We start from the raw sequence: 14065 nt of genomic DNA on the forward strand, positions 1-14065 counted from the left end.
GGCTAATGACTTAATCCTTACAGAGCCAGATGGTGAGTGACATTCTTTCGCTGGCAGAACCTTAGTCTTCTTCACTATTAATAAGAGAAGGGGTCCCTTCCGTGATTAAGATTTGCTGTGTTGTTTCCTAATCTGGAAGTAGGGGGAGAAGGGAACATTTTTTCTTTTCCACGAATTATTTTCCAATTTTGTCTTTCCATTTCAAGTTTTAAAATGATCATCAGAATATCCTGGATCGGGACTTCCCTGGCCATCCAGTGGCTAAGAATCTGCCTTCCTATATAGAAGGGAGGTGGTTAAATCTCTAATTAGGAAACTAAGATCCCACTTATCATGGAGGGACTAAGCCCCAGCACTGCAACTACTGAACCCACACACCCTAGAGCCCATGTGCCACAAGAGAGAAGCCCCCACACACAACTAGAGAAAGTCCACACTATACAATGAAGAGCCTGTGCAGCCAAAAAAATTTTTTTAAGTATATCCTGGATCATCTAAATGATCACCTAATAATACAGTGGGGCTTCAATGTCTGGTTGTGTTTATGATTATATTAGTGCCAAGTGATTACACAAAGCAGTTGTTCTCAGTTGGGAGCACTGCTTACACATCTAGTAGATGCCACAGGTGTTGAAGATCCTCCAATGCACAGGACAGCCCTTACAACGAAGAATTATCTGGACCAAAATCTTAACAGTGTCACAATTAACAGACTGTTGTAAACAGAGTGCTTAAACTTTTTTCCAAATGCATCCTAAGAGATCTGTGGGTTTTCAGCTGATACAGGTTTCTTTCTTCCAATCCCGGCATGCTGGGTTCTTCAATTCCTTCTTCAAATAAGGGCTTTATACAAATAAGGGCCTTCTTTATTTCAGTATGCTAATATTTTTTTTCCCACTTAATTCTCTCATTGTTTTTATAGTATTTTTCTAATTGTCATAGGTTTGGGATTTTTTTCTTTCTTCTTTGGCTCTCCTGGGTTTTCGTTGCAGCGTGTGGACTTCTCTTGGGGAACACAGGCTCTAGAGTGGACGGACTCAGCAGTTGCAGCATGTGGGTTTAGCTGCCCCTAGGCATGTGGGATCTTAGTTCCCTGATCAGGGATCAAATCTGTGTCTCCTGCATTAGAAGGTGGATTCTTAACCAATGGACAATCAGGTAAGTCCTGGAAATAATAAATTAATAAGGTAATAGTAGATAACCTTGTCTTCCTGACCTTAAGAATGTTTCTAGTTTCTCCATTTGCATGAACCTAGCTTTCATGCTAGTTATACTTAGTTAAGAAAGATGTCTAGTTCAAAAGTATTGTTTTCAAAACTTCCTCTATTACTTTCAAAGATAAATGTTATCTTTTACCTGCAACTTGCTTTTGTCACTTAACATAAGATACTATGATCATATTTCTTAAACAAAACAAAATAAAACAAAACACTTTTTCTGGCTGTACTGGGTCTCGTTGCTCCAAGGGCACTTCTCCATTTGTGGTGAGTGGGGGCTTCTAATTGTAGTGCACAGGCTTCTCACTGCGGTGGATTCTCTCGTAGTGGAGCACAGGCTCTAGGTGCACGGGCTCCTGTAGCTATTTATTATTCAATATGCAATCACTATGTCTAAAAGTCCTTGGAGGTCAAACGGACAAAGGACATAAACAGAAAAGAAACACAAACAACCAATTACCATGGGAAAAAAATCACTAACTTTACTTGCAATCAGGGAAATAGAAGAGATCATTTTACATGTCTCAGATTGGCAAAAATGAAAGCTTAATAACAATCAGCATTTGTAAAAGCGGGGCAAATGGGTGCTTTCAGACATTTTTGGTTGGAGTGTAAAATGATACAGCTTTTAAGAGGGCAATCTGACAATGTATATCATACAATTTTCACACTTTAAATTCTCTAATCCATCTCTCAATTCTAAGTATCCTAGAGAAAACAGTACACACATGCACACAAACACATTCTTGAACTGCTGTTCCAGTTTTTTATATAAAACAGAGGTATTTTTTTGTTGTGTATTTCCAAATAGGTGAACAGTAGAGGTTTTGTTTTTGGTGATCATTTACTTACCTTTGTGATTTATTCATAATTTATTGTTTTGAGATGTTAAAAAAATTATTGCTTTCTTAAAGCCATCTGCTCCTTCCTCTCTGCTTCCTTCTCTCTACAGCCCACTAAACCAGGAAGGCAGTCTGCACTAAACATCCCCACCTCCCACTCCCTAACCCACTGCATCCACATTTTGTTCCTACTATTTCACTGCAAGTGTTAGTTTTCAAAGCCACCAATTACTTCTTTATTGCTAAATCCAGTGAACATTTCCCCCCTCTGCCACACTTGACCCTTGACTACTACTTCCTTGAGTTGTTTCCTTCCTGATCTCTGCAACATTGTGGGCCTCCAGTATTTCTCCAGCGTCAGGCAGCTCTTCCTTTCTCCTTTGCAAGCTTAGCTGTCTCTGCCCGCTTCCATACAGACAGACCTAAGAGTTCTGTCCTCAGTCCTCTTCTCCCTCTACTGTCTCTCTGGGTGACTGCCACTCCTTGGGCTGAACTACCACCTAAATGCTGATGACTCCCATCTCTTTTCCAGCCTGGATCTCCCTTCCAAATTCTATATCATTATCGACTGGATATTTCTACCTGAATGTCTTACGTGCCTACACCCCACATTTTGGAAGGCAGATCTCATAGAACTGGCCCTGGTTTGGTCCTTTAGTTTTAGCTCTTATCACCTCATACCCAGTATTTTATCAGCACACAGCAGAAAGCCATTTGTTTAAAATGAGATTGAGATAATTAAATTAATTAAATGATTTACTACCTACAGGGTATATATATAGCAATGAAAAAAACAGTCACCAGCTTCTAATGGGGAACACAGGTTTTAAAGATATAATCGCATAAATACATAATTTAAAATTATGACAAATGCTCTAAAGGAAAACTATAACATGACTTGAGAGGCTCCTGATTTAGATTGTGGGTAGAGAAAGGATGAAGTTTTAGAGGAAGAGACATTTAAGTGGAGAGCTGAAGACAAACAGCAGACAAAAGGCATGCACACGGCAGGGTTCTGCAATGGGAGTCCTGATCCCCAATCCACTCTGCTATGCCTTGCTTTGTGAAGCATTTCACCTGTGCCAGCTGGCTCAATATTAGGCTCTGCCAACAGAGGGAACCAGAGGAACATGCAAGGCAATGACAGGAAGGAATGTTCCGTATGGGTTCTGGTTCAATCTTTGTATTCAGTGTACAATCCAATGGATCAGTGTACAGAAGACCCGGGGTGCTCCCCTCAGTGGTTCTCTGGACCTGCCCCTGCTGCACCCTCAGGCTACAGTTTTCCTCACTTCCAGCTGCTTCTATGGCAGCTTTGGATGCACCAGCCTGTAACACCCTCAAAGGCTGACATAAAATACAGGATACCCAGTTAAACGTGGATTCCAGTTAAACATCGTTTAACTTTTAGTTTGTTTCATATAATATTTGGGACTGTGCTTTCACTTGCTAAATCTGGCAACCCTAGCTCCCTCACCTGGTGGACCATTTCTAAAGATCAACTCTGGCCAATGGTAGGCAGCTTCTAAGGAACAGGTCTGGCCCACACCTTCTGGCATGTTTCTTACCAGACTGCAGGTTCCTGCGATAATCAAGCCCACTTTGAAGAGGTTAGAAACTTCAAGTACTCTCTTAAACCCTTAGCTTCTGCACTGTCCACTCTGCTCAGAAGTAGTAGCTTTTTTTTTTTTGCACTTGCAGTTTTTGGACTCCTAGGGGTTAACCATTTTTCACTATTTACACTAAAATTTCCCTTTTCAAATTTTAGTGGTGGTCTCTGTCTCCTGATGGGATTCTGATATATAAAGTGGCTTGCAGTGAAGTTGGGTAAACACAGACTACTTTAGAAGACAACTGCAGGCCGTATTAAAGATTTTGGTCTAAAAAAATAAAATTTTGGTCATTGTTTTTCAGTGTCTCAGTCATGTCAGACTCTGTGACCCCATGGACTGCTGCATTCCAGGCTTCTCTGTTTGTCACCATCTCCCAGGTTTGTTCAAACTCATGTCTACTGAGTCAATGACGCCATCCAACCATCTCATCCTGTTGCCCCCTTCTCCTCCTGCCCTCAATCTTTCCCAGCATCATGGTCTTTTCCAAAGATTTTAGATTACATCCTAAATATAATCTGAAGCAGACTTTCAAGAAGGGAAGAGTCATGATCAGATCTACATCTATAAAAGATTCCTTTGGGCTTCTGATTCTGGCAGAAAGGTTAGCAGTCTGGTACCTGGATCTTTACCCTTCTCCTGGAAACCACAGGGAGCAATAAGGAAAACCTATGACCACCAACTCCCACAAGCAGTATCTTAAGTGAAGCGAGGGATACAGAGAAAACTCAATACATTCCACACTGAGAAGTGTGGTACTGGATGGGAGGCCAACTGAGTGCTGTGGGGGAAGGACAGGGAGTGAGGAGGGGGCCAGTAGTGGCAGACCTCAGAAATCACTCGCAAATATTCAGTCTGAGAGCCAAACCGTGAGTGGAGCCAGCTGTCAGAAGGACTGAACTAGTATGTGAGTACTGGAAGAGGCAGGGAGGGAAGATGTGTTAAGTGCCTAAAGGATCCAGAGGAGACGTCTTTCAGAAAGCAAGTTAGGGGATCTCCTTGAAGACAGAGTTTTGTCACCTAATGGAGCACATGAAGGAATCAAGGGTGCTCAGCTGGCACAGAACTTCTGAACAGGGCCTCATCCCAGAGAGGAACCATGGCTACACTTTTAAGGAGACAATTCATTGTAGCCCCAGAAAAGGCAGGTAAGAAACCCTGACAGGGTCTTTCCCCTTCATCCTCCTTGCTGGTACTTGGTCTAGAAAAAAACCACCATTTCAAATATGAATAAACAGATAGGTGTAAGCACAGCATTTGTACCAAGATACTGTAATTAAAAATAAGAAAGACAGCAAAACTTACCCAGAGTTTCCCCGGAGAAAACTCACAAGAAAATGTTCCCATAAAGCAGTTGAAAATAATACACTGACATTCCAATGTAAATTTTAAAAATCTAATGAAGCAAATGCAGCTAAGAAATATAAGAATTCAGGGAAGAGCTGTCCCTAAAGTGAAACAGAAATTGGTAGAATTTAGGAAACAGAAAAAAAATTTTTTTTCTCCCAGAAATGAAGGTTACATTAAAAGGAACACAACTGAGTTGGGATACCACAGGAAGCACATTAAGGAACAGAGATTAGAGAAGAGAAATGCAGGGACTTCCCTGGCGGTCCAATGGTTAAGACTCCACGCTTCCAAAGCAGGGGACGCGGCTTCAATCTTTGGTCAGGGAACTAAGATACCGTATGTCACGGTGCCAAAAAAAAAAGCAAACGAAAAGATAAAAAATAATTAAGAACAAATGATAGAAACTGATGACAGGCAGAGGAAATCTAACATACAATTGGAGTTGCCAAAGAAAACCAAAGCAGTGGAATAGTACAAATATTTATGAATATAATTCAGGAAAACAAGAAATATTAGCTTGGTGCATGTACCTGGCTCAGGGAATGTTTCTTTTTGTACACAATGTTTTCCCTGGCTTGTCTCTTCCCATTTGCCTGATTTTCCAGTACTTATTCTTCTCCCATTCTCCACAGTTCTGTGAAGCTTCTCATAATACATAGCCCGACCTCTAGAGAGCCTTAAGTCTGGCCTGCTGACCATCAATCTGGATTGGCTGCCAGGTCTCTTCACAACTGTAATCCTAAAACTTCCTATTATCTCACTCCTGTTTGATCCTATTTCTAGATACTACATCGTATTTTTTTTCCTGACTTATTCTTGTTCTGATGGAATTTATCCAGTTTATCCCTGAGAATCAGTCTTCTGTGAACTTACATATCTAGTCTTTATTCTATTGTGACCCATGACCATAATTCATTTACACTTCTGAAGACAGTGCCCCACTGATTCCTAGGTTCAATGTCATTGGGTATTTTTCTCAACCCTTTTTCTATCTGGTAAATTTTAGGATGGGCCCCTTATAGGCCTGGCATCCTAAAATTTTATAGTGGTATGGCTTCATATGAATCTTTCCTATTTATTGTGCAAACTCAACATTAGCCTTTCTTCAATCTTAAAACTCAAAAAATCATCAGGGAAATTTTCCTCTATTTAATAAATTCCACCCACTCCCCTATTTTCTGTTTTCTTCTTGGAACACTTATTTATTTTATATTATAAACCTCCTGAATTGATCCATATTTATTTTTTCTACTTTTGATTTCTGTTCCAGAACATCTCCTTGTCTTTTAATACTCCCACTGAATTTATTTATTCTCATTTCTTATTGTGACATTTTATTAGGATTCTGTTCTAATTTCTTGAATACAGTATAAGTTTTCGGATTCTTGAGAGTTGCTATTTAGCTCTACCTTTTGCAGTCAAAGTTTTTCTCCATTTCTGGTGACCTTTTGGCTCACTTCATTGAAAAGTGAAGCACTAAAAACCTGTTTGGTTTGTGTACATGGGCAGGGCTTACTGGTCAACACACTCCACTCTAAGAGGACTGGTGGCCAGTTACTTTTTGGTTTTGTTGCTCAGTTGTGTCCGACTCTTTGCGACTCCATGGACTACAGCATGCCAGGGTTCCCTGTCCTTCACCACCTCCCGGAGCTTGCTCAAACTCATGTCCACTGAGTCAGTGAGGACCTTCAAATATCAGCATCTGTCTTTTCGCTCAAGAGCAGCTTAGTATTTCCACAGTAGGAGCCTCTAAATCTTGCATGTTTAAGTATGGTTACTGGTCTTCCAGAGCTGAAAACAGATAAGCTAGGGATCTCATTTATCTAGTATGTAAATCTGCTTAACTCCTACATTCTGTGCAGTAACTCATTTAAGCATATTAACCCTGAGTAAAAAATCTACTTTTTCCTTTTTTAGGTGAATTACTATTAGAATAACTTCAGCCTCCAACTTCAGAGACCATAGGGTAAAGTACTACTCAACTGAGACTCATTCATATACATTTTACTCAAGGTTCTTAAATTAAAATTTGTTGTTTTAGAGGTATGTTCTTCAAGTTCTAAACAGTCAAAATGTAGTCACTGGAAAAAATGCAATAATCCTGTACACAAAAAAGATTTTGTGTTTAGAAATCATCACTCTTTCATTGAAAGGGTTTGCTCTTTATTTCCTACAAACACAGTTTATTTTTCCAATTCAATTGTAACCTCAAGAGCACCCTGTATCTCTTAGTAAACTCAATTCTAATTCTCTATGCAAACTAGTCCTATCAACCGCCTTTTCTAAAGTAACAGAACTCTTAACACACATACAAAAGGAAGATGAGCAAGCACAGAAACAAAACAAGAATAAAACTAGAATGTGAATCTCATTTTCCACAGGGAGAGAATATCAACAAGGAAAATGAGATCCTGATTTCATATAACAAGTTTTCTACAGCAATTCTTTGCGGTATCCCAATGCAAAGCATGGTTTCTGGAATAAGATTAAAAAGAAATCTAACAAATACCTGAGTGAATATAACAATATGGCTAGACCAAAAAGAAAAAAAAAAAATCTCACACACAATAATCACTGCAAGAAGATCCCAAAGGTTATAGAAAACATAAAGGAACTTTAATATCCAAACAGTCAGGGCAAAGAATACTGGATTAATGAACCCCTTAAGTGTGAACCACTTCAGGTTCTTTACAGTACCAGATGTATTTTAAAGTAAAATCTGAATGCATATTGCAGAGAATGAATTCATTTGAAAAACTGTAATTTCCTTACCGGATACTAATACCAGTATGATTTTTAGGCTGTTAATTTTTAAAATGATTTAACACTGAGAATAAGATTTAAAGCAAAGTTAGCAATGTTCCTGAATTGCAAATTTGTTCAGTAGTAACCCTTTGAGTAATACTACTTTCTTCTCAAAAAGTAGTCTGTACATTTTAGAATTGTGCAATAAAAAAATATTGGCTAATAAAAAGTGTTATTACTTGAGATAGTCAAAATGAAAGGAAAACTACACTTTTGTTTAGATTATTTATGCCCAAATAATTTACCCTGCAGTCCACAGATGTATAGGACATAAAATTTTTTTGAATAAGAGAAAAACAATGAGGGTCCTAAAACAGGAACATAAACCAGAAGAATCTAAAAACAGCATCCTATTATTTCATTTTTTGAGTATTTCATTTAAGCTGCTTTTGGTTGCATGCCCTGATCTGTAGAAGTTAACAAGGAAATAAAATTTCCAAGTGTTTACAACTGCATAGAATTGAGCCCCAGAGAATTATACATTTATGAGCTGTCTTTCCTGGGCTCTGGTTTACTTGAGTATTGGCTTAGAGACCAGTTCAGGCTCCTATGCTGCTACCTGGAGAATACAGGCCAGGAATCTCTTAAGATTCCACGGGCCTTTTCTGTTCCTAAACAAAATACCGGGAGCTCTCTGGTCTTAAAAAGAACAACCAAGCATCCAAATAGGTATAGTGGGGATCCTTTTCCTTTGTGAGTCAAACAGGAGAGTTTGTGACTTTTATTGAAAACAAAATAAAACAAAATCTCCCACTATTGTTCTAAGAGACTCTGAAACGTACTAGAAATTTCAAAACTAGAACAATGCCATCAAAGATTAAACTTCTTAATGCTTGGAGCCAACCCAAAATAAAACTGGGAACTCCAGGAAAACAGGTACCAAAAGAATCAAAGTAATGATTGCACTGAGGCTTCTCCTCTTCAAAGGCTGTTTAAGGAGGTAGGATTTCAAGGGTTTTTTGTTTGTTTGTTTGTTTATCTTTTGGCCTCTGAACATTTAAAAAATGCTTTGCCCGGCTGGTCATTCAGGCTAATTTTGGAGTTCACAAGGAACCCCCATGCCTGACCTAAGGATATTCTACAGTTTCACAGCTATCATTTGTACATATTAAAATCAAGCTGATTTACTCTTTTTGAGTAAATATAACTAGAATATGGCAAATTAATATATTTTTTTACATACAACTTTGTGTCTCAAAATTCTGGAAAAACAAGAGCTGATGACTTTGTATTCAAAGACTACCAAAGTGTGTATTTCATATTCACATGCAAACAAAACTTTATAAATCTCCTGTCGACTCTGCATGATGCCTTTAAGGAGGAAATGACATACAAAGTTTGGTAACTGTGCAAAATATTAAATTGCTAAGACATTTTACATAATGAAATAATACATGTAAATACAGAAGTTGACATATGAAATTAACATGGGTTCACAAGAACTTATCACATTTCAGAGATTTTCTTTAGTAACAAGTTTTTGTTTTTATAATTCCTGGTACACAGCAAAGTTTATCACAGAAGATAAAAACCCTTTTAAACAGATTCAACAGGGAATTCTTGAGGCACCTTCTCATGTAAAACACAAGATGAATACAATTATCAATCCATCTGAGAAAAGTTTTCAATCTAAATGAACATCATTTTTTTTCCATTTAAGTGTATTTTACAGAACTTTAATAAGGCAAGACAAATTTGTGAAAAAATGTAGATACAAAAATGATGTAAACTAATAATTTATATTTAAAAACGGCAGAGGGAAACCGTGGCGATGGGACAGCTCAAACAATGTCTATTTCAAAAAAAAAACCCTAAAACAGAATTGTGCATTAGCTGAAGATTACAAAGAACTTCTAGACTCTGCACAGTTTTGGTTTTTCTTTTTTTTTTTTAACATCTTTATATTACATGTTTTAAATCATATCAGGAATGCAAACTAGAACTGCACACTACTTCAGTGGAAAAAAGTTCAACATTGTGCAATTTTCTGCCTCAATTTTAAAAAAAGTGGCAGCAATCCCTGCATTTGTATTTGAAACAAGGATCTGAGAATCTTTATTAAAAAAGGTAATGAAGGCAAAAATTGGCAGACATCCAGCATCTTGTTTCTTTTTAAAACAATGTGGATGATAAGTAATTTCATGATTGAAAAATGAATCTTTTAAATAAATACACTGTATCTGGCATTTGCACTGACTGATTTGATAAATCTGTAAGTAAACAACGGCTTTACTACTCCCTGTAGCCTTAAGCCCCTGACTTTAGATTCTGGAGTCCTTTTTCACTGGGTCTCATACCCTGCCACTCGATACCCTGCAGGCTGATTAGGCATCACGCTGCCATTCTGTCCTGGAGGCGGCTGCACTCCATAATTTGGTCCCATCCACGGTGGAGAAGACTGGGTCTGACTGGTGGGGAATGTGAAAGAAGCAGAGGGGAAGGGAAATCCACTGATTAAAATAAAATGTAATGCCAAGAAGAAATTACACATATGTGGGAAATATCCTTTTTCTTAAGCCCAAATATAAGAATAATTGTTATGTCAGAGAAAGCAAAGGCAAAAGGTTTTTCTTTTAAAAATAAGCATCCATGTAGCTTTAATTTGTACAGTTTAATTCTGTTAGTTTAACTACAGCTAAGAAAATACCCTTTATCTATAAACATTTATTCCCTTTGAACTCAGAAAAACTCATCTCTAATCTCAGAACTGTTCTCCTGGGGTTTGACATACATTGAACAAGCCACTGTCTGAAAGAATCTTGATCATCTGGTATAATACAGACTTGCATTTATATTACTCAAAGAAGAAATTAAAGTATTTATTAGTATATGTAAGCTTATAAATACTTCAACATAACAAGATTCATTTTAAATAAAAACTGCAAAGTGTTTTTTCAGAAATTTAAGTAAAATTGCATAATTCAGGATGTATAAAGAAGCTTTTGTATAACAATGTAGGAATGAACCCTTTTGCACAGGAAAAAAGCCTAATGAATAAAAGCAACTAGGATCAAAATAACTGTATGCAAGAAAGGCTAGTGACCATTAGTCACATAAAAACCTTAACAACTATTAAGTTACTATTTTCTTACTTAAAAACTTGTTGAATCATTCAAGCATTACCAAAGTGCTTATAATGCTGGTTATAAATCAAAGCAACACATTTCAGGCAATTTTTAAAAGATATACACTTAAAACTATAAAGTAAAAAACTCTCTAAAATGCTATGCTTTAGATAGAAGGCCACATTACCTGCTAATACCTTAAAATCTCTTCCTAAGTTCTTGACATTTTCAAAGGTTAAAAATAAAGGAAAAGAACAACTGTGCTTACTTAAATCCTTGCTGGTTCCACGGCTGGCCATACATTCCATATGCAGGTACTTGCCAACCATTAGGCATATACTGGCCAATTTGTTGTGCATTCCCATACCACTGGCCCCACTGGCCATAAGCTTGTGGATATCCAATTTGATTCTGCTATTAAGCAAAGTTATAATGGATAATTTAGTATTATATGAAATTATAGGTGCATATACAGTCCTTATATACCACAAATACATAACTATAACACATAGGGTCATCATTACAATGAAAACTAAAGGGTAAGCAAGAGTAAGTTGTCAGTGCTATAAAAACAGCAAGGTCATACTGCTTTAACTCTACAGTGATGCTCTAAATGCCATATTCTTTGAGCCAGCAGGTAATGCCCTAGAATAAACATTCAACTCAAGAGAACATTTAAGTGTTTTGTAAATTATCCTTGACTGTTTCCTTTAGATAAGGGAGATATGAAGACTATTCTTATATTCAGTTTACTTAAGAAAGTTATATAGTTTAGGATTTTCTCAATCCTATCTTGATGTTTCATTGACTATTTCCTCATAGACATGTTTGTGGGATCAAGTTTGAACTACTAGAGCTGCCTGGAAAAACAAAGGTGGCAAAATCTGGAAGAAAACGCCAAGGTCCTAAATATATTTACAGCTTTTGTTTCAACTGAATTCAAACATGCTTCTGAGTTCTCCAAATAGTATGTAAGTCTACTAAGAATTAGAAAAAAATTTAATACCCTTAGGTTTGTTAGAACATTTAAAAATCCAATGTGGTGTGAGCACGAGTCAGTTGAGGCAGTCACATTCATCATGTCACCACTGCATCCATGAACCATCACTCTGGAACTATAATATTATACATGTAGGAAGAGCCCCTACATGCCATCACTGTAGCTAGAAACATTAACAATTTCATTTAAAAATACCTATTAGTCCAGCCATTACTTTGCAAAGTCAAGAACCCTCTCACCTGTTGCACAGGATTTATCATATCAAGAGTTTCTTTGCCCCAGTAGCATTTTACAACATGGCCTTCAATGGTAGTTCCATTAACAGAAACAATTGCATGTGCTGCACTTTCATGGGAATTGAACCTATTGAAAATAATATTAAGAATTACAATGATATTACAATTACAATGATAATACAATTACAATAATATTAAGAATTACAATATAAATTGTTTAAGGTACTTATAAATAAAACATTTGAAAAAAATCAAACTGGGCCTGAGGTAAAACAGGAAGTTAATATAAGAGAATAAAATGGCCTATATTTTCATTTTTTGGAGAAAATTCTCTTAATAGAAAATGATTTGCCTTTGTATTGGAAGGAAGGCGTTACTGTGGCGAATTTAATAAAAGCTAGAGAAGTTTCTATTTCTTTATAACCAAAGGAAATTTTAAAGAAAACCAGTAAGTTAAAAGTTCAAAAATGATCTGGAGGTAAGTTTTTTTAAAAACCACACATACCGAACAAAAGAATATCCTTTATCTGGAAAGACTCGAATTTCCATTATTTGTCCAAATGGTGAAAAAGTCTGACGCATTAGTTGTTCTGTTAGACAAAAACCAAAACCAAATCACATTAAAATCCTACAAATATCAAGTACTTTAAAATTAACCTTAAGATGCCACATAGGTAAAGTCCCCATACCTGTTAGCCCAGAAGTGACGCCTCCACAGTACACAGTACAGTTGCTTGGACTAGACTGATTTACGACCTCATCATATGATAGCTGTTTGGTGTTTGCTGGGGAGAAAAGTTTAATATTTTTAGTTCATAAAATGTTCAGAAAGAGGAAAGCAATATTAACTATACTACTGTAATGGTGATATTTATCTTGATCAAAATGCTTGTTTAATACATATTACAATTTGATTGAGGATTAAACCTCCCTGAGAATGTCTAAATATTACTCAGTATTCTCTAATTAATAGGAGACTTGACATTAGAGATATTACTTATTATTTATAATTACAAAAATGAAAACTAAGTACATTTTTGAACAGTAGTCTTGATTTGCTTCTCATCTATTTCTGCAATAAGTCTCCGGGAACAGCTCTAACATTTAAAATCTAGTGTTTTTTCTCCAAAATTCCACATTTCCTTTTCTTCTCCAATACACCTACACTCATATGTACTCTTTGGAGCTGGAGGCTTTCGGGTTGCCCAGTTAGTTCTGATTTGTCTTCCACCAAGCCACTGGCCACCCATCTGTTGAATGGCGTTTTCAGCATCCTGTTCCACACAACATTAGAAATGACAAAGAAGCTACTGTTAGTTGATGTTAAACAACTGTTTGCAAAAGAGAAAACTCATGGTTGCTTTCCACAAATGTTTTCTTAATGGAATACTTTATGATATATACAATATATGACAGCTTTCCTAAAATACAATGGTGCTTTTATTTATTTTACAATGGTGCTTTTGTCTTTCTTTTACCTCATAAGGGCTTTTGGGAATTTATTTTATTTTATTTATTTATTTGGCTTCTCTGGGTCTTAGTTGTAGCATGTGGGATCTAGCTCCCTGACCAGGGATCGGACCTGGGCCCCCTGCACTGGGAGCTCAGTCTCAGCCACTGGACCACCAGGGAAGTCCCGTGGGAATTTTGATCACCTGAAAGACTCGAGCCCAAAAGCCCTCGTGAGGTAGCCATTGTCAAGTTCACCTAACAACCCAGACTATTATGGATGAAAATCTCACTTTATACAATCCAACAAGCTTTCAACAACAGCGTTTGGTTACTCATTCATCTTACAAGTAAATACTGAGCAGTCATCATGTTCTAGACAGCAGTTAACGTTAAGTGCTGGGAATACAGTCAAAGAGGCAGACACGGTCTCTGCTGCCTTGGAGCTTCCATTTTTTGGAGGGGACAAATAAAGTAATTCTTAGTTGTGG

General features: G+C 37.1%; 2 protein-coding genes across 23 annotated transcripts in view; both read right to left on the reverse strand.

Moving 5' to 3' along the window:
• Positions 1-5067, reverse strand: part of CUNH2orf42 (chromosome unknown C2orf42 homolog) — a 39425-nt gene extending 34358 nt beyond the window's left edge. The window contains exon 1 of one of the 2 annotated variants that reach the window (XM_040224077.1): positions 4975-5067. The gene's annotated coding sequence lies outside the window, so the exon portion shown is untranslated. The remainder of the gene's footprint in view (positions 1-4974) is intronic. The other variant, XM_040224078.1, reaches the window with a different exon arrangement.
• TIA1 (TIA1 cytotoxic granule associated RNA binding protein) overlaps positions 1-14065 on the reverse strand; it is a 54540-nt gene that overhangs the window by 14515 nt on the left and 25960 nt on the right. For 5 of the 21 annotated variants that reach the window (XM_040224093.1, XM_040224100.1, XM_040224096.1 and 2 more), the window contains 6 exons: positions 13291-13399; positions 12815-12910; positions 12631-12715; positions 12129-12252; positions 11158-11303; positions 8791-10232 (listed from right to left, as the gene is read on the reverse strand). In XM_040224093.1, the coding sequence (XP_040080027.1) occupies positions 10106-10232; positions 11158-11303; positions 12129-12252; positions 12631-12715; positions 12815-12910; positions 13291-13399 (687 nt within the window). In that variant the 3' untranslated portion in view covers positions 8791-10105. Of the gene's footprint in view, positions 1-1673; positions 5118-7604; positions 10233-11157; positions 11304-12128; positions 12253-12630; positions 12716-12814; positions 12911-13158; positions 13400-14065 lie in introns of those variants that run through there. The other 16 variants (XM_040224098.1, XM_040224092.1, XM_040224107.1 and 13 more) reach the window with 10 other exon arrangements.

Source organism: Oryx dammah, unplaced genomic scaffold, assembly GCF_014754425.2.
Source record: "Oryx dammah isolate SB20612 unplaced genomic scaffold, SCBI_Odam_1.1 HiC_scaffold_25, whole genome shotgun sequence".
NCBI classification, from domain to species: Eukaryota; Metazoa; Chordata; class Mammalia; order Artiodactyla; family Bovidae; genus Oryx; species Oryx dammah.